Source organism: Littorina saxatilis, linkage group LG9 (assembly GCF_037325665.1).
Source record: "Littorina saxatilis isolate snail1 linkage group LG9, US_GU_Lsax_2.0, whole genome shotgun sequence".
Lineage (NCBI taxonomy): Eukaryota > Metazoa > Mollusca > Gastropoda > Littorinimorpha > Littorinidae > Littorina > Littorina saxatilis.
The window spans coordinates 22,228,639-22,250,078 of record NC_090253.1 but is presented as its reverse complement, the minus strand read 5'-3'; the positions used below and the strand labels follow the sequence as shown (position 1 = coordinate 22,250,078).

At 42.7% G+C, this 21,440-nt stretch overlaps 1 protein-coding gene and 1 long non-coding RNA gene across 2 annotated transcripts in view; one reads left to right on the top strand and one right to left on the bottom strand.

Moving 5' to 3' along the window:
* Window positions 1-21,440, bottom strand: part of LOC138975601 (pre-mRNA-processing-splicing factor 8) — a 43,133-nt gene that overhangs the window by 12,111 nt on the left and 9,582 nt on the right. The window contains exons 12-33 of the mRNA XM_070348318.1: window positions 21,275-21,409; window positions 20,709-20,843; window positions 19,988-20,197; window positions 19,415-19,531; window positions 18,686-18,892; window positions 17,575-17,738; window positions 16,938-17,064; window positions 16,275-16,467; window positions 14,762-14,949; window positions 14,195-14,359; window positions 13,499-13,572; window positions 13,028-13,174; window positions 12,185-12,395; window positions 11,574-11,690; window positions 11,071-11,256; window positions 10,191-10,432; window positions 4,841-4,976; window positions 4,256-4,425; window positions 3,651-3,780; window positions 2,333-2,479; window positions 1,609-1,769; window positions 988-1,179 (exon numbers count right to left, since the gene is read on the bottom strand). Coding sequence (XP_070204419.1) covers window positions 988-1,179; window positions 1,609-1,769; window positions 2,333-2,479; window positions 3,651-3,780; window positions 4,256-4,425; window positions 4,841-4,976; window positions 10,191-10,432; window positions 11,071-11,256; window positions 11,574-11,690; window positions 12,185-12,395; window positions 13,028-13,174; window positions 13,499-13,572; window positions 14,195-14,359; window positions 14,762-14,949; window positions 16,275-16,467; window positions 16,938-17,064; window positions 17,575-17,738; window positions 18,686-18,892; window positions 19,415-19,531; window positions 19,988-20,197; window positions 20,709-20,843; window positions 21,275-21,409 — 3,554 coding nt within the window. The remainder of the gene's footprint in view (window positions 1-987; window positions 1,180-1,608; window positions 1,770-2,332; window positions 2,480-3,650; window positions 3,781-4,255; window positions 4,426-4,840; window positions 4,977-10,190; window positions 10,433-11,070; window positions 11,257-11,573; window positions 11,691-12,184; window positions 12,396-13,027; window positions 13,175-13,498; window positions 13,573-14,194; window positions 14,360-14,761; window positions 14,950-16,274; window positions 16,468-16,937; window positions 17,065-17,574; window positions 17,739-18,685; window positions 18,893-19,414; window positions 19,532-19,987; window positions 20,198-20,708; window positions 20,844-21,274; window positions 21,410-21,440) is intronic.
* On the top strand, window positions 5,564-8,441 carry LOC138975600 (uncharacterized). The gene is made up of 2 exons (XR_011458696.1): window positions 5,564-5,922; window positions 7,104-8,441. It is a non-coding gene; the product is annotated as an uncharacterized lncRNA (long non-coding RNA).

Below are 21,440 nucleotides of genomic sequence, written 5' to 3'. Positions count from 1 at the left end.
AAATACATCAACACAGTGTGCGTATAATGTTGTATTTGTTTAGTTTCAAAGAAACCACAAAAAAGAAACCAACATGAACAACTTCAGAGCTCTTACTTTGATTACAAACTGCATGATTTGGATAAAAGTTGAAAAACAAAATGATCGGTTTGATCTAATGCTGATCTTTTGCAGGCTTTAGTTTTTTTTCAGCGGCATCAATCAGTGCTTCGTCTCGTATCGAAAACAAGAGCAGACAACAAATTTAGTCAGTTGGAGTTGTCTCCCGTACTCCTGTAGCATGCACTGATCTAAAAATAATCCACTATTTTTAGATCAGTGCGCTGCACCGAGACGGTTATACCCAAACGGCGCATACCGCAAACGGTTCGGGAATTCCCGACAAAAGAAAAGATCCGCACGCGGCACTGGCAACTTCAGTGTCAGCTGAACACGAGAGCGTTCGGTCTTTTAGAAGATTTGTATCTTGAAATGAAAATTAACGAATATCGCGCTGTCCGAAGGAATGGAGTACATATCGGACAATGACCACGCTCAGGCTAAAACGATAGGACATCTGACCGACATGCGGCAATGTGAATCGGACATTTGGGGATTTTCATCGTTATATGTCCGATGTCCGACGCCTAACGACATCCCTGGGTTCAGGTGGTTTCATAATGTGACTGAGAAAAGGTGTGATGAGCTTCTGGCACACATTTGACTCATTTTACGAGGAAAGCAGACCCGACAACACTTTAGCAGGAAACTGAGACTGTGTAAAGTGGAACTATTTAGAATGTGACATTTAATACTAAGCTATGCATATGCTAACGGAAAAGGATATTCACTCTTGCAAAAATGTTTGCATTGTGCAATAAATTTAAATCATTTTATGTCTTTAACTGCAACCAAAATGTTTATAGTAAACAAAAAATACTTAAAACAAAGACAGTAACCTTTGAAGCAGAAAGCCCATGCCAACACATCCACACACACTCTACACACCTGTGTAGGTTGTAGGCCAGATCAATGGCGATGAGCACCCCAGTGGGCGAGGGGTAGATGCTCATGTTGTCTGTGGTGTAGTCCAGGAACTTGGCTCGAGCGTAACGCTCCACGTCGTGAGAGTCGTAGTCGCCCCATCTCAGCTGGACGTCGATCCAGTACTTCTGGGTTGTGGCACCGTCCATCGTGTCCCTGAAACATCAATGATATATTGTCCGTCAGTTTGTTGTTGCAGGCATGCAGAAACCATGACACTTTCGTAAACAATCGCCTCATTGAAACAAATTTACATGAAGTTTAATTTTGAAAGTCTGCTACCGTTCAACATTTTTTGGCAGGTTAATTCAGAAACACTATGGCTATGACCACCCTGACTGCTATTTCTCATGTGTATCTATCTCTGGGTGTGCAAGCATGTGTGTGCGCATTTGTATGTGTGTGTGTTTGTATGCATGTGTATGTGTGTGCATGAGTGGGTGTGTATGTTGGTGCGTTTGATGACAGTCAACCTGAAAACAAAATACCACCATACAGTCCATTCTTTTCAAGAATACCCTTTTTCCTATTCCAAATCAAGACTAAGCAATCACCAGACGCACAACAACAATATGGTCCACTCACTTTGAGTCAGCCAACAGCGAGGGCCGTGAGACGTTCCACTTGTAAGCAGCAAAGAGCAGCACATCAGCACAGGAGCTGTTCATCTTGTAGGACTTGCGGGGATGGATGGTCTCCTTCTGAACCGTCTCGATCTCAAGGGCGTCAAGCTCTTGGTCAAACACCTGAGGAAAGACAACAGTAAAGTTATTGAAGTGTGGCTTCACTGTCTGAGGGTGGTGTCTTTGTTTCCTGGTTCAAGTCCCAGATGGGGCAGGGCATTTCTCCACAGCAGTATTACAGGTACAGACTATTTACTGCCTGTTGGTGTTACACCTTTGTGCGCACATCATTGCGGATGTCAAACATCCCACATTCACTTACTTGAGACAAAATAAAAATAAGTTCATTATAAAATCCAAGATTGTAGAACTAGCTGAATATTTCTGCACATCTTCTTGTGACCATTAACCCAGGTAACTTTCATGTCCAAAGCCAGCATTAAGTTTCTTCACGTTTATATGACACTTAGTTTCAGTAATGCAGTCCTTTTTTGGAGCTCTTCATCAAAAGTTGAAAATGTTATTTTGCCTATACTGAACACATCATTGGATTTAGAATATACTAGGGCACAGAAAAATGGAAAGGCACGTATTAATCCCCAAGTTGGCCCTCAGACATTGAACTGAATATTAACGAGCCAGTTGACCATTCAATGAGGCAGGTAAAAAACTAATGAACACAATACCTGACACAGATCCATGACGACACTCTCGTGGATCTTCTGCCACAAATGAGCACGGAAGATCTGGATGAGGGAGATCTTCAAGGTGGGGATCTTGCCGTGCATGAAGATTCCCGTCAAGTCAAGCTGCACTTGGAAACCCACGTACACCTGAAATAAGCAAAGCACAGTGGTCACAAAATGCAACAGGACTGGGCAGATTTGTTAAAAGTAGCCCAAGAGTGGGACCATACAGGTACCACAAAATATGCCAAGTGTTTGAGCGACAGAAAGACACAGCACAGAACTGGTTTATACTAACTTCACGACGGGCGCAGTGGCGTGGCGGTAAGACGTCGGCCTCCTAATCGGGAGGTCGTGAGTTCGAATCCCGGTCGCTGCCGCGCGCCTGGTGGGTTCAGAGTGGAGATTTTTCCGATCTCCCAGGTCAACTTATGTGCAGACCTGCTAGTGACTTAACCCCCTTCGTGTGTACACGCAAGCACAAGACCAAGTGCGCACGGAAAAGATCCTGTAATCCATGTCAGAGTTCGGTGGGTTATAGAAACACGAAAATACGCAGCATACCTCCCCCGAAATCGGCGTATGCTGCCTAAATGGCGGGGTAAAAACGGTCATACACGTACAACTCCACTTGTGCTTAAAACATGAGTGAACGTGGGAGTCTAAGCCCATGAACGAAGAAGAAGAAGAAGATACTAACTTCACAGTGAAGACAGACAAATGCGTGTATGTGTTGCACGACTTACTGCATGCAAGACCATAATTCTGTGTGGGCTTTGAAGATTTGTTTGTTCGTTCATGGGCTGAAACTCCCACGGCTTTTACGTGTATGACCGTTTTTACCCCGCCATTTAGGCAGCCATACGCCGCTTTCGGAGGAAGCATGCTGGGTATTTTCGTGTTTCTATAACCCACCGAACTCTGACATGGATTACAGGATCTTTTTCGTGCGCACTTGTTCTTGTGCTTGCGTGTACACACGGGGGTGTTCGGACACCGAGGAGAGTCTGCACACAAAGTTGACTCTGAGAGATAAATCTCTCGCCGAACGTGGGGACGAACTCACGCTGACAGCGGCCAACTGGATACAAATCCAGCGCGCTACCGACTGAGCTACATCCCCGCCCGGCTTTGAAGATAATTTACACTGCTCTAAAGAAGCCCAAACCTATGTGACAAAGTATATCCCAGTCAGACTGCACACAAGGGGAAAATACTCTTCAGAATAGGGAAAGCTGCCCTTTCATGGAAACAGCAGATCCACTCCTCACACAAACCTTAATTATAGTCTTGATATAATCTGTAAACATGAACCTACGTTTGCTCTGTTGATGGTAGGTGACCACCAGAGGGTGAAGCGACGGTTGGGGATCTGGTTCAAACCGGATCGCTGGGCGTTGGTCAGCTTCTTGTACTTCATCGACTCCTCAAACCCACTGGCTCGTTCCCTGCAAGTGCAAGCAAAGAAAAGTTATGATAACTTTCAAATGAAAATGACACTGTGTTTGTCCTGTTGGCAGAATGAACACAATTTGTTTCTCATAAGGTTCGATTCTAATGTAGATAAAAGTTTAGCTTCAGTAGTAGTTACAGTTACAAGGATTCAAACCGTCATTGAAGTTAAAGTTTGTATTTTTCACCTGCTCAGTATTTCTCTGCTGTGTACGTCATCTTTTCAGTTAAAACAGAAGTAGGTCAATGATCTTGTGAATGTTATGTTTTGCATTTTGATTGAATGTTACATTCATTGACTTGTCTTATTCACACACTGACGACCTAACATTCTCACCCTGACACTGAAAAACTTGGCACTGTCATTCTAACATTGACGGGTCGGGCACCACCATTCTAGGGCGAGTTTAAACTAACCAGAAAGACCTTTTCCTATAGTTGTTGCAAACCTTAACCCTAAAACCAACTGACCAGAAGAGACCCTCCCAGGTGGGGAAGTAGGTGCCCTTGAAGAGTGTGTGTTCCAGGATGCCCTCCACACCGCCCAGGGCCTGAATCATGTCTGTGCGGTAGTTGTTGAGGTTCCATAGCTTGCCGTCGTGACGCTGGTGGGTCCACCAGAACGGGTTCTGCTTCAGCACCTGGAAAAAAGAAAGCAAAGATGATGCATTTTCCTCCTTAGAATTCTGATGGTTAAATACTCTCTAAGTGGTATTTTTCCCATTGTTTTGATCTTCATACACTATCTCTGTACAACAGGAACGCTTTCTTTGTTTTTCTTTTACCTTCTAAATTTTTTTTCTTTTACCTTCTTACATCTTTTCTTTAGAAATTGACAATCGATTTCTTGGGCAAAGGCCAATAAATTCCTTAAATGCTGCCACAATGACTTGTTTTCTTGTGTAAAAGCCAACAAACTCTTTTTACACTGACATTATACATTGACAAATTATTTCTTTACATACTTTTATGGCCATTTCGGCAAATCTGGCAAAGAAAATAAATCCTAGCAACAATACTGAGAAGTACTTGATGGGATTTGATTTCGTCTCTCACCTGGTACTGTTTGAAGTCTGTGCGCACCCTCCATCCCTTGTCGTAGGCCAGAGTGTGTCTGTCTTTCTGGAAGAGCGTGTTGATACGAGGAATGCCGCGATCCCAGCTGTCCTCCAGATCTTCCAGTGTCAGGCGTCTGGTGACAACATTATCAAGATAGTTAGAATCAAGAGAACTTTGGTTGTTTGATCTAATCTATTTATTCTTTTATTTTGTTCATTTATTTCAGAGGAGTAAGGGGGGTGGGGGTGGGGGGGGGGGGGGGATACACTTTTTAAGAAGACCTGTTGCTCTGATGAAGGCTTTGGTCACAGATTTGCACTGTCTCAAATACCAACTGACTGCACCTACGTATTTTTCCTGTAAAAGGTTCAAAGAATTATTTTCTTTTTTGTACAATTTTTTTTTTTTTTAAGGGCAGACCGGGTAGGCAAAATGAGTTATTTTTGGTCTCATACACCTTTTTGGGGTTGTTGCATTTTTCACACCTTTGAACATCCTGGAATGCATTCAATAATCTGCTTTTGTCATTTTAGACATGTATTCATGTAAATAAAACCATTTTCAAACCGATGTTTTGTTGTTTTTGTCTGTGTTTTATCAAAAAAATCGAAAAAATGGTCAACTTTGGATACTCCGTGCTGGTAAATGTGCGCACATGACATGACCCTTCGCTGTTCAAACTGTGTGGAAATTTCCGTTCTTCAAGATGACGTCATCACCGTTGGGGAATTTCCGTTGACATAGGCACAAAGAGAGAGAATCCGTTCCAACCGAAACCCCGGAATTAATATATGCAAATATATGTAGGTCAAAGGCATTTGGCGCAAGCGCAGTAGACAACTTATCAGTCCCCCGGTGTCAACAAATCCATGACGTTTTCACCGATTCAGCAGCATTTTTCAAAGTTTTGAGCTGCGGAGAACAACCCTAACATTGGAAATGTTCGGCATAGTGGCAAGAAATATCAGAGAAAGATGAACCAGCAGCAGCGAACAGTAGAAGGAAGTAACAACACTCCGAAATGAACCAACATGATCGTATTTGAGCAGACGACATTCTAAGATTCTTGACTCGACGAGGTGGGTTTTGCTTCTTTCTCTTTTCGATCTTGTTTGTTTGACAACGTGATTTATTGCACATCGTTATGTTGTTGTTGTTGTAAGAATGTGTTAGGGTTTGCAGGTAAATGATAAACAGTTTGTGTCTGAAGTATTTTGCGGGTTTCTTGATCCAATTTACTGACCATGCCGCCGCCGCACACCCTCCCCCCCCCCCCCCTCCCTCGATCATCTCTGTGATATCGTCTTCACAACCCCTATTTTATTGTTCTTCGCTGGCCAGTCCTTGAGAGCTTACTATGGTGTAACATGTCATCAGTATTCTTTGTCTGGGGTCAAACTGAGAAGCAGCATCTGAGCGATGTACGACTGACACAGTTTCTGTTTCTGGTCATTGACCGTAGGAAAATAAGTACCCTACTAGAGAGCGTTCTCTAATTCTAAAGGATTGGTTTACACCAGCATGGCTGACCAACCTATCATTGACAGCAATATTGTTGTCAAATCTTTTCCATTAACTAAGGAATAAAAAAAATAGATCCAATTTACTTCACCAAAGAAAAAAAAAGAGTTAAACTAAAGGACTGGGGATGCAACTCATGAATCAAAAGCATAAAGATCACCTGCAAACAGTGCTAGGTTTAGGAAATCTGAAAATGTATACACACACACACAGAACACACACACACACACACACACAAAACAGACAACAGACAAGAAACAAGCAAATACATAGCAAGTGTGATGAAATAAATATATGAAAAGAAAGAAAGAAAGAAAGAAAATAATTCAGCTAGTTTCAGTATTAGTTCCTGTGTGTATGTGATTGTGTGGTTACTCAAATCCCATAGTAAACTTGACATGTACATTTTGTGATAGGGGCCAATTAATGAATGTCTTTTGTGTGTGTGTGTGTGTGTGTGTGTGTGTGTGTGTGTTCGTCAACCGACATATGTGGGTACGAGCCGCTGAGGTGGTTGTAAGAAAACCCGCCTGGTTCAGTGGTTGGGGGCTGATTGGGATTTCTGATTTACCAGCCTAGCCAAAAAGTTGAGGTACACCCCATGTAACATGGTCATTTGCAAAATAAAGTACAAGCACTTGTTGACGTTTATATTGAGTCTTAAAATTTGCAGCTTATTACAAACAAAAACCATGGACAGTTGTATCAAATATTAAATCAGTGTTTGTGTATTTATTAGGTTGGAGCAAGGGGAGAGCCAGTCCTCCTGTGGTGGCAGCGAGGAGAAAGATTGACCTGATGGAAAAGTTTGCTAAACCGGAACTACCCTCTTCCACAGCAGAAACATCAGCTTTGCCATCTTCTGACCAACCATAAGAAGATACAGATACTTTGCCATCTTCTGACCCATCACAAGCAGATATGGATACTGGTACTGTGCAACGTCACTCCGCTGACATGTGTTGGGCTTTTGTCAACATTGATCAGCTCAATCTATTGCTGAAAGGTTTATATCCTGTACTGAATGCTTGTCTGATAGCAGTCTGATTATGAAAGAAGGTGATGCATCAGCCCAAGGATTTGCACAGGCCCTGCATCTGGAGTGCATATGAGTGTCCATTCAAGTCTGCAGTTGTTTACTCTTCTCCCGGTGTTTGCAACGCTTCGGGTGGTAAAGTTGCATTTTAAATAATCCGCGTATGACCAAGTTGGTACATGGAAACGGACATTCAGCTTTACAGAAATTTGCTGCAGTGTTAGGATTGAGCACAGAAATACTGTAATTAAAATGTTGCAACTTTTGAATGGCTTGATAGTTTTGTTCCATTTGTGTATATATAATTATGTAATGTTGTTGATGTTGAAGCATCATTTCTATGCAATGGAATAAGAAATCAGTGCATCAGTTGGGTTTTTATGAGTCTGACAGTTTGGTTCTGATCAATATTTTCATATCAGCACAAACACAGATAATTGACTTTTTTAATGTTTTCATATAATTTTTTTTTAAATAAAAAAAATCTGATAATTTGATTATCAAATCATTTCCCCTTCATAGTTAAAGTGTTATTCTGGTTAAAAAAAAACCCACCCCATTAATTCAAGCTCTACTGTGGTACTAGTTTACCGGGGTACTAGTGAGACTCTTTTACATGCTGTTTTCTCTACATGTAATTTGAGACAAAATGTGGTAATTAAAATGTTGTAACTTTTGAATGGCAAGATGGATTTGTTCCAATTTTGTATATGTTGTTTATGATTTGTGAAGCACCATTTCTGTGCATGGAATAAGAATACAGTGGATTCCTTGTGTTTTTATGAGTCCGACAGTTTCGTTTTGATTCATATCTGCACTAACATAGATGAGTTTTCAAATGATTTTTTAAAAAAAGTCTGGATAATTTGATCGTCAAATCATTTTCCCATCATAGTAAAGTGGTTATTCTTATAAAAACATATCAATTCAGGCTGCACTGTGCTACTAGTTTGAGGTACTGGTTGGAATCTTTCAAATGCTGTTTTCTCTGAATGTAATTTTCAGACAAACATCTGTAATTAAAATGTTGCAACTTTTGAATGGCTTGATGGATTTGTTTCATTTTTGTTTATGTTGTTTATGATTTGTAAAGCGTCAGTTTTGTGTATGGAATAAGAGTTAAGTGCATTGGTTGGGTTTTTATGAGTCTGACAGTTTGGTTCTGATTCATGTTTTCATATCGGTACAAACAAAGATGGCTGTTTTCATATGATGTATATAAAAACAAGAAGAGCAAACGCTCGATCGAGTCACTTTCGCAGTTCTGAATATTATATGAGGCATCAGATGGACAGGAAGAAATTGCTATTCACAACACAATGAGTCACGTTCACATAAAATTTGAGCCCGGTCACTTTTATAGTTTCCGAGAAAAGCCCAACGTTAAGTTGTGTTGCCGAACAGAAAAGGCTAGTTATCTCCCTTGTTTTTCTGATAACGTTCGTAAAAGGCTACAGATGTAAATACTTTGATGTAAAGAATAATCCTACAAAGTTTCAATCACATCCGATGAACTTTGTCAAAGATATAAAATGTATAAGAATAAAAAATAACACCCAAACACCAAAATGAAATAAATATTTCGGAGTGAAAACTCCTTCTTCAGTAATCATGTAATGGAATCAAAACAAAACAAAATAAAAAATAGATATAAAATGTCTAATTTTTCCTTTGACGCTGACCTGTGACCTTGAAAAAGGTCAAAGGTCAACGAAACCATCGTTAAAGTGTAGAGGTCATTGGAGGTCACGACTAAACAAAATATGAGCCCGATCGCTTTGATAGTTTCCGAGAAAAGATATAAAATGTCTAATTTTTCCTTTGACGCTGACCTGTGACCTTGAAAAAGGTCAAAGGTCAACGAAACCATCGTTAAAGTGTAGAGGTCATTGGAGGTCACGACTAAACAAAATATGAGCCCGATCGCTTTGATAGTTTCCGAGAAAAGTCCAACGTTAAGGTGGTGTCTACGGACGGCCGGCCGGACGGCCGGCCGGACGGCCGGCCGGACAGACTAACACTGACCGATTACATAGAGTCACTTTTTCTCAAGTGACTCAAAAATCCTGATGATTTGATTGTCAAATCCTTTTCCCTACATAGTAAAGTGGTCATTCTGATAAAAACATATGAATTCAGGGTGCACTGTGCTACTGGTTTTTTTATGTACTGGTTCAAATCTTTAAAATGCTGTTTTCTCTGAATGTAATTTTCAGACAAAACGCTACAATTAAAATGTTGCAACTTTTGAAAGGCTTGATGGATTTGTTCAGTTTTTGTATATGTTGTTTATGAGTTGTACAGCATCAGTTCTGTGTATGGAATAAGAGTTCAGTGCATTGGTTGGGTTTTTATGAGTCTGACAGTTAGGATTTCATGTATTTTTCTTATCAAAACTGAACCGGTAACTGAAAATGCTAAATTAAAATAATATATTGCTTAGAAATGCTTTTCGATACACAGAATTATTAAACACACACATATTGCTGCAAAGAAGAAAAATTGGATCAAAACATGCACTGGTTCACAAACTGCAACATTTTAAAAAAAGCACATTTTATAACGTTTTTCTCACATTTTGGTGAATAAAACCCCCAAAAATTGCTTTTCACTCAAAATTTAAAATGGTTTCCCTTAATTAGGTTATTCTGCTTGCAAAAATCAAACAAGCAGCAAGCTGTTTCCAAAATAAAATAAAAAAGTGCTTGCCTACCCTGTCCCCCCTTAAATCATGCTGTCAGCCCAATACGCTTGTCATTTTTTCCCATTCAACCACAACTCCGACCCTACCTGTTCTGAGCGTTGGCCTCCTGGCGCTTGAGAGCGTACTCGGCCCAGACTCGCTGCGAGTCGATGAACTCGCTCTCCCAGGGCAGGATGTAGCGGTACAAGTTGGGGATGAGCTGGTCCTCGTCGTGACTCATGCCCGAGCGGAAGTGAGTGATGCCCACGTCCGTCTGCTTGGACCAGCGAAGATCCGACTGCGGGATGAGGACGTGGCCCATGGACAGCATTCCCAGGCCTCCCAGCTCCTGTGATAATATGGAGGAAAGAGTTATTGGTATGCAGAGGTGAGAGTTGAAAAACAAAACAAAGCGGTACTGACCAACACAAGGACAGCACAGACAAAGTCAAATTTTCGCCTACCTATGGAGGCTTCTTCGGGTCAACAAATACAAAGGAAAACAAAAAGGAAAAGCACATAACCAAATAGGGGATAAAGATGGAGGGAAACAAAAAAAGAGAGGTGAGAGTATTCTTTTTGGATTGATGAGCAAAGATGAGCTTGTAATTAAAGTGTGCAAGACCACTCACAAGTATTGAAGGGGTACAATTAAAGTGAGGCCACAATCTACAACCCAATAATTGGCAATGGTGAGTGTCTGTCATACACAACGGACAATGCCTGCTTTAGCACAAGTTTCTAAACCAGGTGGTGATGAAATAGGTTGGGGAAACCGGGCCTCATTGCACTCTGACACTGGAGACAACTTCCTTTGGCTTATCAATCTTTCATCTTCACAAAAATCCATCTACGCAAATTTAAATTGCACAAAAAGAACAGCGATCTAAGCTTTCAAAAAGAACAGCGATCTAAGCTTTCATCGTAAACAGATTTCACTTTAAAGGAGTCCACATTCACACAAAAATGATGCAAGTCTTCACAAACCTTTGGCGTGTAGAAGACGACGGGAGGGAACCTGGAGGGCATTTTGGAGTTGAGGCCGATCTTGATACGTGTCTGGATCTTGTTCTCACACTTGACCAGCAGGTCCAGCAGCTCCTGTGTGTTGACCACCGACTCCCTGAAGTAGGTCATCAGGCCGATCAGAGCCGTGTTCCACTTGTTCACAATCTGTTGACACAATCAGGATAATAACATTACTGATTGAATTGTCTGCTTCCAACAAGGACAGAAAACAATAAGCTTTACCACAAGAAAAATTCTGTAAGCTCTGGAACAATGTTATACTTTTCCCCCCAATTTCACTCCCTTTCTTTGACAATCTCAATTTAATGCCTTCCAATTCTTTTGGTTTGTGAGCATCATCTTCCAAACCTGTTTCTTTCCTCTTATGCTGTGCCACAGCGCCGGCACTGAATTTAGACCTGTTGTTCCAGTCTTAAATTTACAAGATTCCATCAAACCGCACTGATGAACAGAATGCATACCTTGGTGAAAGTGGTGGAGCCAGAAGCCATGAGGATCTGACGCACACGATTGTGGAAACGACTCATGGACTCTTCATCCACTCTCAGGAAACACTGAGCTGTCCTCTCCTTGGTCACCTGGTTCACAAATAAAAGAAACAGGTTAAAAACAATCAGAAATGAAAAATCCAAAACAATAGACTGCTAATGTTCCCAAATCAAGAATCAATAAACAAGAAAGGTTAAGTTTATGGAATGTTCAATTATAGACAAAATGAGAAATGACGAAAAATCTCAAGCAGTCTGAAGAAACAACCATCTTGCATAAAAAAAAAAGAAACTTGCATCAAATCTATGTAAACATTCTAATTGCAAATGTTGTAGACTTGTTGAATAATCATGCTGATGTCATGACCAAGTAACTACCCATTTTTTTCAGGCAACACAAACCATGGAACTCAAATTTTTAAGACACTGAACAGTCCTCATTCATAAAAGACACAACAACAGTAAGTCTGTTCATCCTCAAAATTCTTAACCCGCATCACACTTCCTTATCTTACGTACATCCAGAATATTCCCAAACGTTCACTTACATATCATAAAAGTCACTGAGTGAACGTTAACCCTACCTCATTCTGCAAGTTCCACACACCGTCCCTATGCGTGAACTCCTCGTGCGTGGTACGGCACTTGGGGAGGACACGACACTCAAAGCCGCACATGTTAAAGAGCAGGTTGGGGTTGTCCTTGCTGTAGACCGACACGAAGCTGCTCTCCCACTGGATGGTGGTCACCGAGCGCGGCAGTCGGTTCTGAATGTCCCAGAACACTGCACGACCCCTGTACATCAACAATGGGTAAATTTGGATTCAAATTTATACGCATAAATTTTCCCCGAAAGCGGCGAATGGCTGCCTAAATGGCAGGGTAAAAAGAGTCATACACGTAAAAACCGTGTGAGTTTTGCCCATGAACGAAGAAGAAGATACGCATACATGTACTTACTAACATGCACATACAAACAGACAGACGAACACATATCACACCAATCAACAAATGAGCATTGCCTCTTTTAGGCGTCATTCCCTTTGCAAAATCTTGGATAACCACCTGTGTGGCAATTGCGTTAATTGTGCTGTTACATAAGGAAGAACATCCATCATTCTTTTCTCGCAGTCACTGCATACAGCAAAGGACATCAAATGCAAAAAGAGACTGCACTGTGCATATCTTTGTACATTTGACACCCTCCCCCCCCCCCCCCCCCTTCATACACTGAGGCACACCGAGAATCCAGAAAGCTGTGCCCGTCATGGTGCATGCCCCTTTGAGGGTGAAAACAGCAAGTAATTATCAATCCTGAAAATGACAGAGCTGTTCACAAAACAAACACCCTGGTTAGAATTAACACACTTTTGAACTATGACCCGATTTCTATTTCCATTTCAATGCGGCCAAACTATAGCACTCACAGGTTGACGTCATGCTTCATGAGTCGCATGCGTGAGTCCCTGGGCCAGCACTTCTTGTTGTTGTAGCCCACAATGTTCTCGTTGTTGGGGTCGGGGTGCTCCGTCAGGTAGCGCTGGATCAGATCCCGAGCCTCTTCTGCTGAGAACCTGCACACACACAAATGGTTCAGATCGAAATGTTGCTTGCTTTGGTCGGGTCTTTGTTGAAACTATGGACAAACACAATACAAATGTTGTGTGTGGTTGATTGGAAAAAAAAATTTGAGGGACGTTCCTCAGCACAGTAGAACTACTCAGACACACACACTTACACACATACGCACGCGCACACACACATTCACACACAGAACTTAGCAATCAAAAATGTCACCAAACATGCACACACCAATTACAGAGAAACAAAACCACTCCAAATAAATTCTCACTCTCAGACCTACAACACACACACACACACACACAACCAGTACTAACCTGAAGAAGATGTGGATGCGGTCGATGTAGCGTGAATACAGGCGGATAGGATGAGCAGCCTCAGTCACTGTATCCTGAAACACATTTACACATTAGGGTCAACTTCAACACATCCGACAGCCGCAGGTGCACATACAGGTTAGCTTTTAACACCTGATATTGTGCCATATCTACTATCCAACATATCAAATGCACAGAAAGGTCAACAGAAAGATAGCATTACACTTACCTACAGAAAGAGTGACAAAAAAGAATGAGAGAGAAAGAGAAGTGACAGTAAAAGAGCGACAGAAAATGTGAAAGAGGGAGAGAGCAACAGCAAGAGCGATAACAATTATAAAAGTTCTTATACAGTGCTATTCACTACAAAATGGCTGTCTCGGGGTTAGAGAGAGAGAGAGAGAGAGAGAGAGAGAGAGAGAGAGAGAGAGAGAGAGAGAGAGAGAGAGAGAGAGAGAGAGAGAGAGAGAGAGAGAGAGAGAGAGAGAGAGAGAGAGAGAGAGAGAGAGAGAGAGAGAGAGAGAGAGAGAGAGAGAAAGAGAGAGAGAGAGAGAGAGAGAGAGAGAGAGAGAGAGACAGGGAAAGATACAGAGAGAGATAACTCCCACTTGTATCAACACACCACAACTTGACGCTAAACACACCCCCACATCACCTACCTATCTTCAACGACCTTCACCCTTGACATGAACTGACCTGGAAGGTGAGGAAGTCGTTGGGCATCTGTGGAGGTCCAGACATCTCGCTGGCACGATGGAGACCCAGGACTAGCAGGTCAAGGACAAGACCGTAGAACTGGACGATGAAGGACGCGAACTGCAGGCCGCGGATGATTCCGTATGAGTTGGTGTGGTTCATGTCCTGGGGTAAAAGAACAAAATCCCATGGGTCAGAGCAATTGTAGAATGTCATTTAACGGTTGAAAGTTGCTGCACATGTTTGTAAAAAATTAAAAAAATAGCCAAGAAATTCTGTATCCTGCAAAATAAATTCTGTCATCCTGTTTGTTGCAGCACATGTCAAACGCTTTACTTAGAGATCAAGGCTCATGTTCATGTTTGTTGAAATGGCCTCAAAGTTGTGATTTTAAAAGCAGTCAATGTTCAGCTTAACAAAAACTGCAACAGCACAGTGACGCAAACAGCATTCCCTCCAGTGTGTTTTAGTTTAGTTTTATGGTGGTGCTGTGTTCTGTTATTTTTTTCTCCATCTTGACCCACAGCATTTTAGCAGTTGTCATTTTCTAAACCGTTCCACCCTCACCTTGTAGTTAATGACGACGTTGTTCTTGGCCGTCATGTAATCAGCAATGTTGTGATCCACAATGAGACGCAGCAGTCTGTTGAGCAGCGTCAAGTCAATCTTCTCGTACATCTTCTCAAAGGTCGACTCCATCATCACGTTACACTCGCCTTCCGCCGTGTCCCACACGTCTTGCAGGTTGTTGATTCCTGGAGGAGAGAGAGAACGGTGGAAGGGATCAATTTCAAGGAAAGAGACTCCCCAAAAATTGGCGTATGCAGCCTGAATGGCGGGTAAAAACGGTCATACACGTAAAAATCATGAGTGAACGTGGGAGTTTCAGCCCACGAACAAAGAAGAAGATGGAAAGAGATATGATGTTGGTGATATGGGGGAATATTGATTGAAGGATGGGTAAGCTGAACTCATCAGCAAGGTCAAAGCAATCAGCACAAGAGAAGACTGCTCCGAAATCAAAACGAGGAGAGGCTTGTCTTGTTCGAATGCGTGTTGTCCTTATCCCGTAAGCATGTGTATGTTCGTGTATGTCTGTGTGTGTAAAAATGTACGAATGAGTGTGCGAATGCAGAAACCCCGTGCACGGAAAAGCAAACACCGGACCATTAAATCAGCAGACAACTAAATTCCTTGACACGCACTTTCGACAATGGTTGTGTCTCTACATAATTGTTACTCACAAGGAGGATGGATCAGCGTTATCCTTGCAAAGAGATCTATTTATCATGAAGATATACTGGCAAGGTTGAACGTTGGACAAGACACACAAGCAAACTTTAAACTAGAGATTCTTGATGTAACCACAATAAATTTGAGTAAGTTCCTTCTCCTTCAGAAACATAACCCTGAACCTTCTGTTGCTGCATATCTGACACAAAACTCAGCAAGATCGGAAGAACGTTCTTATTCTTCTTCATCCTTTGCCTCCCAATCGCTGAATCACTAAAAATAACAATACATTTTTTACATGGGAAATCGGGTCAGTCAGGTCAGAGTAAGCATAAATTTTCCTCCCTTCTTCTTCTTCTTCTTCGTTCATGGGCTAAGACTCCCACGTTAACTCATGTTTTTAGCACGAGTGGATTTTTACGTGTATGACCGTTTTTACCCCGCCATTCAGGCAGCATACGCCGATTTCGAAGGAGGCATGATGGGTATTTTCGTGTTTCTATAACCCACCGAACTCTGACATGGATTACAGGATCTTTTCCGTGTGCACTTGGTCTTGCGCTTGCGTGTACACACGAAGGGGGTCAAGTCACTAGCAGGTCTGCACATAAGTTGACCTGGGAGATCGGAAAAATCTCCACTCTTAAACCACCAGACGGCAGCGACCGGGATTTGAACTCACGACCTCCCGATTAGGAGACCGATGTGTTACCACCACGCCACTGCGCCCGTCAATTTTCCTCCCAACATAGAAAGGAAACAAAGTTACATCGGTCTCGAATAGCAATATCAGCTGAAGGGATGATACAAAAGAACAACCAACCCCCTAACATTTCCATTCACTCACCTTGACACCACTTGTAGGTGAGGAGCGGTGGTGGTTCAGAGTCTGAGGGTTTGATCCAGGGCGGGAACAGACGGCGCTTGTCTGCTTCGTACCACAGGTACTGGTCCAGGTAGGCGTCTGTGATCTTCTCCAGGGGCTCCACGTCGTACACAGGGATCAGGTGACTGTACAGGTCCATGAACTCAATTCCCACCTGGTGACCGGCAAAAACACAGGTAAGCTTGTGCAAGAATACATGTGAGAGTTACCGCAGAATATCATTACCTGCCAAACTGCCATTCTGATTGTAAGAGCAACTTGATCTGTTGCTGTTCTTTTTTAGTATTGTATCCTCAGGGTATCATATCCACATAAGGTACTGAGAGAGAGAGAGAGAGAGAGAGAGAGAGAGAGAGAGAGAGAGAGAGAGAGAGAGAGAGAGAGAGAGAGAGAGAGAGAGAGAGAGAGAGAGAGAGAGAGAGAGAGAGAGAGAGAGAGAGAGAGAGAGAGAGAGAGAGAGAGAGCCATTATTCTGACGGACAACAAGAGACATCTTAAACCTCTTTCCAATGCAAGCCTCATTCTCTATTTACACTATGCTTCAGTCCATGCTTGATACGTCTCCCTTCTCCCAACAAACAAATCTACCCATGTCCTTGACCACAAACTCCCAGAACCACTGACCTCCTTGAAGGCACGCTGTGTGAGCAGATGACGCTTGATCCTGGACAGGGCCTCGTGGGGGTTGTCGTAGGCCTGCTCTATCAGACCCAGCTCTTCTCGCTGTGACTGGTTCAGTCGGCTCTTCACGCTGCACACAGGGGTAAAGGCGTTTGTAAGTGAACAAGGTAAAATCTCTGGTACTATCAATCAGTCCAGTCAATGACCAGTTTTGTACATGTAACAACAAAGTGTGCTTGTCTGAAGCCTTGACAACTATTTGACACATGTACATCAAACACCTTCCCTGTTTCCTTTCTACAAAAGTTTCAAAACCACAGGTACCAGCAAGACGTTTTGACATTTTCACACTTTCTTTCACATGTCTTCATGCAACAACAAAGACAACGACTGTGTGAAACTCTCAAGTAGAGAAGAGTTGGGGATTCATGGCACTCTATCTAAACACCAAACAGAAACCCATCATTACAACAAACCCCCCCAAAAAAAAACTTCTGCCAGAAAGGCATTTGTAGGAACACAGGAACACACACACACTGCTCACTCTTCAGCCAGAAGAAGATTGGAGCAAAGTCTAACATGGGTGAAAGTAACTGACAGGGAGGAGAGAAAGTGAGGAAGATGGAGGCTGTTGTCTTACCTGTATGCCTCCTTGAGTCTCTCGAGGGCGAGGATGAGGAGCTTGGTGTCGTGCTTGTAGGAGAGGGGAGGGAAGGGGATGGGGGAGAAGCGACGACTCTCCAGCCAATGCACCATGGTGGTGTAGATGGCCACAGCCTCCTCTGCCGTGATGTACGGACCGTCCTGAAAACATGACACAGTTTTCATCATCTTTTATCTCTCACACATACTACCTTGTAATGTATTGGATGCATATTACAGAAAAGCAGCAAAAACGTTAGCAAAATATTCTGAAGTTTTATTCAGTCCTTGATGTACTTTTCATGTGCACTTTGCTTGCAACTCGTTTGTTTTAGTAGGACCGACATGTCTTCACCTCAGTATTGTCGTAAATACTACGACCAATGGATACAATTTGTACCGTGGAACCAATTTTTGTTCATGTTCACACAACTTACAGTTTAGGCATAGAGCCGATGTGGAGGTGATGCTATCCACCAGGAAACATAATTCAGTGCCAGAAAAGGTGCAGGAGTTTGTTTGTTTGTTTGTTCGTTCATGGGCTGAAACTCCCACGGCTTTTACGTGTATGACCGTTTTTACCCCGCCATTTAGGCAGCCATACGCCGCTTTCGGAGGAAGCATGCTGGGTATTTTCGTGTTTCTATAACCCACCGAACTCTGACATGGATTACAGGATTTTTTTGTGCGCACATGGTCTTGTGCTTGCGTGTACACATGGCGGTGTTCGGACACCGAGGAGAGTCTGCACACAAAGTTGACTCTGAGAAATAAATCTCTCGCCGAACGTGGGGACGAACTCACGCTGACAGCGGCCAACTGGATACAAATCCAGCGCGCTACCGACTGAGCTACATCCCCGCCCAGGTGCAGGAGTTAGACTGGAGTAAAACAGATGAGGTTCTTAATTAGCTTGATAACACAAAGGAGAAAACCCGTTCTAACATTGTGTTTTCAAATATCAACAATGTTCTCGGGCATCATAATCTCCATACATTCTAATTCATATTTTGACATCAAACAAATTGCCCTCCAAAGCATTATCAAAGCAGGAATAAAGTTCCCCCAGAGGATGCCCAAACTTCTATCCCACACTCCACCATCCGTACCTTCAGATAGTTATGCTGTCTCTCCTGCTCAGCCTTGAGGTAGAGACGCGTCAGACGACCCAGGTTCTTTTTGCACACGGTTTTGTCCACGGTGGCACCGCGGCGGATTCGCTCACGGTTGTAGTGAGCGGTGTTGGTCCACCAGTCGGCCTTGGCCTTCACGTAGCGCAGGATCATGTTCTCGATGGGCGTGGGCAGGCCGGGCACCTGGAGAGATTGTAGAGGGTTAGGTTGATGAAGTGATGTTCTATTCAAGTTATTGGTAATCTATGGTGTGTGTGTGCAAGTGTGTGTGTGAAAAAGTGACAGCAAGAGAGATCAAGTGTTTGGTTCCTACTGAACTAAAGGCTTGACCAATCTAGAGAAGTCATGAGTCTGGGAACACAAATCGAAAGATCTCAGACAAATGGACGTAATATTCTTCTCGTACTTTGGTTCTCTACAGTTTGTATTTGTGTGCACAGTAATTTATTTACAACAAACAGCAATATTTAATCAAAAGTACTGCCAAACCATTGACACCGTGGTCTGAAAATGCTGCAGGAGTCTAACTAAGCGCAGAGGGCTTTTAGTTATGCGCTATAGAAATCTCCTTAATAAATAAACAAATAAACTGCCCTAAAGGTCACACCAATGACTTTCTTTGTCTGAACAGGTAACCATCAAGGGTACATATACACACTCAACTACATGACACCCCCCCCCCCCCCCCAAATATAAGACAAGTACCTTCCAGGGGATGTTTGCTTTCCAGCAGCGCCAGGCCTCGGAGAGATGCTGCAGGATGGTTCGCGCCTTGTTCTGTTTGATTCCCTCCGGCATCATGTCCAGGATGTCATGCATCACCTGAAAGAGGAACAAACATATTCTCCATTGGTTACACAATTAAAGCTACAACTGACGATGTGTTTCTGTAGGTATTGCCTGGTAAGTGAAGCCATTTGAAGCAAAAGTGGCAGTAGTTACAAAGGGTACAGTCTGCATCACAGTTGTATTTTGTCTCTTTACGTCTGAAGTGCTGGGGACAATTCAATCTGGAAATTGTAGATGAATTCAATCCCCAGTCTGATGGACTGTTCAGCAACTGATAAAAAAATCCCAAAACCAGATTCTTTGCAACGCAAGATCGTAGGAAAAGATTCCTCATGCTTTCAATAGGATGGCAATTCTCCACAATTACACCAGAACAAAATCTAATACTGCTGACAAGGAAGTTGACCTCTGACAATCCTAACACTAGAATTCTGAATGGAGTATCCATAACTAGGGGCAGCAAATGACGGGAACAGCAAATGTACTCACAGCAGCACGCAGCTCCAGATCAAAGTGACTCTCCACACGCTGCTTGGTGACGGTCTTGGCAACGCCCTTGGAGTGGCGACCTTCAAACTGACGGGACAGCAGGTTGCCCAGCCAACGCTCCAGCAGAGGGGTGATGCCGCGCATAAAGAACATCCACACACGCCAGCCCGGCGCCCAGATCCCACACCCTGGCCCTTTGCCCACTGGTCCCTGTTGGAGGTAGAGGGAGATAAAAAGAGTATAATACAGTGGATTACGTGGAACCTAGAACAGACCTTCTACCTTCAAATCGTTAAGGTTTTTTGTGCGGGTGTTGATTTTCTATTCATGTTTGAAAATGTACCTTTCAGAAAGAAAACACCCTTCTCAAGGCATCTTTCACATTTAAACAAAAATCAGGGGTCATTTTCAAGCGCTTAGAACTGTACCCACGAAATACGCGCTATATAAGCTTCCTATTGATTGATTGATTGATTGATTGATTGATTTCCTATTGTTACCATTACCATCGCCTGACAGGCCTCCTCTTGCATGCACACAACTATGGCTGACAACTTGCATTCAGGGTATTTGTATACGCTTAGATGAGACAAAAATGATCCGGAAAACCTGGAGGGTGAGAGCTTGACAAGAGAGATGATCGCAACAAGAATGGCAGCGGGACCAAGATGGAATAAGAAGAAAACAAAAAGACAGGTGCACTCTGCCATGATGAACTCACAGTGTTGAACCTGTAGTAGATGAGGTGCTTGAGGTCCTTGCACATCCTGATCTGTCTCATCAGCTTGTACTTGTAGCGGTACATGCCGGTCAGCTGACCCACGTGGGCGAAGATGTATTGCAGGCCGTCCGCCAACTGAAACAACAGGAAAATCGTTTGTTAATAAGCTTATATTCTTGGTCATTTTGAGCTAAGAATGCTGATTTGCAATCAGAACTCGACAACAAATTCTGGTTTGTTTAAAATGCTGACTTACAATCAGAACTCGACAAACAAAGGTTGTTGTTTGTTTCAAATCTTGTCATTTACTTTTCAGCTCTAAGACCACCAAATTTATATTCAGAGCTGATCTCCAACTGTAACAGGAAAACAAGAAGAAGAAGAACTTCCAAGACCTACTCACCACCAAATCTGAAATGTCAACAAAATACTAAAGGAGCAAATTCCTCCTTCCCCACCCCCAAGTCTGGAAAAAAATTAACTTGAAATACTTAAAACTTATCACATTTATTCCTGATACAATGTGGAAAGCTTTCAAGTCTAGCCTAGAAATGAAAAAACCCAACCTGGAAAGCATCGATGTTGCCCAGACGATACTGCACGTGACTGTCGATGATCAGCTTGGTCAGACGCAGAATCTCACGACACAAGTGGAAGGCGTTGCCGAAGCGAGACTTCTTTCTCTCCTTGGTGGTCAGAGTCTGAAGACAAACAAGCGGGCACATCAATTAA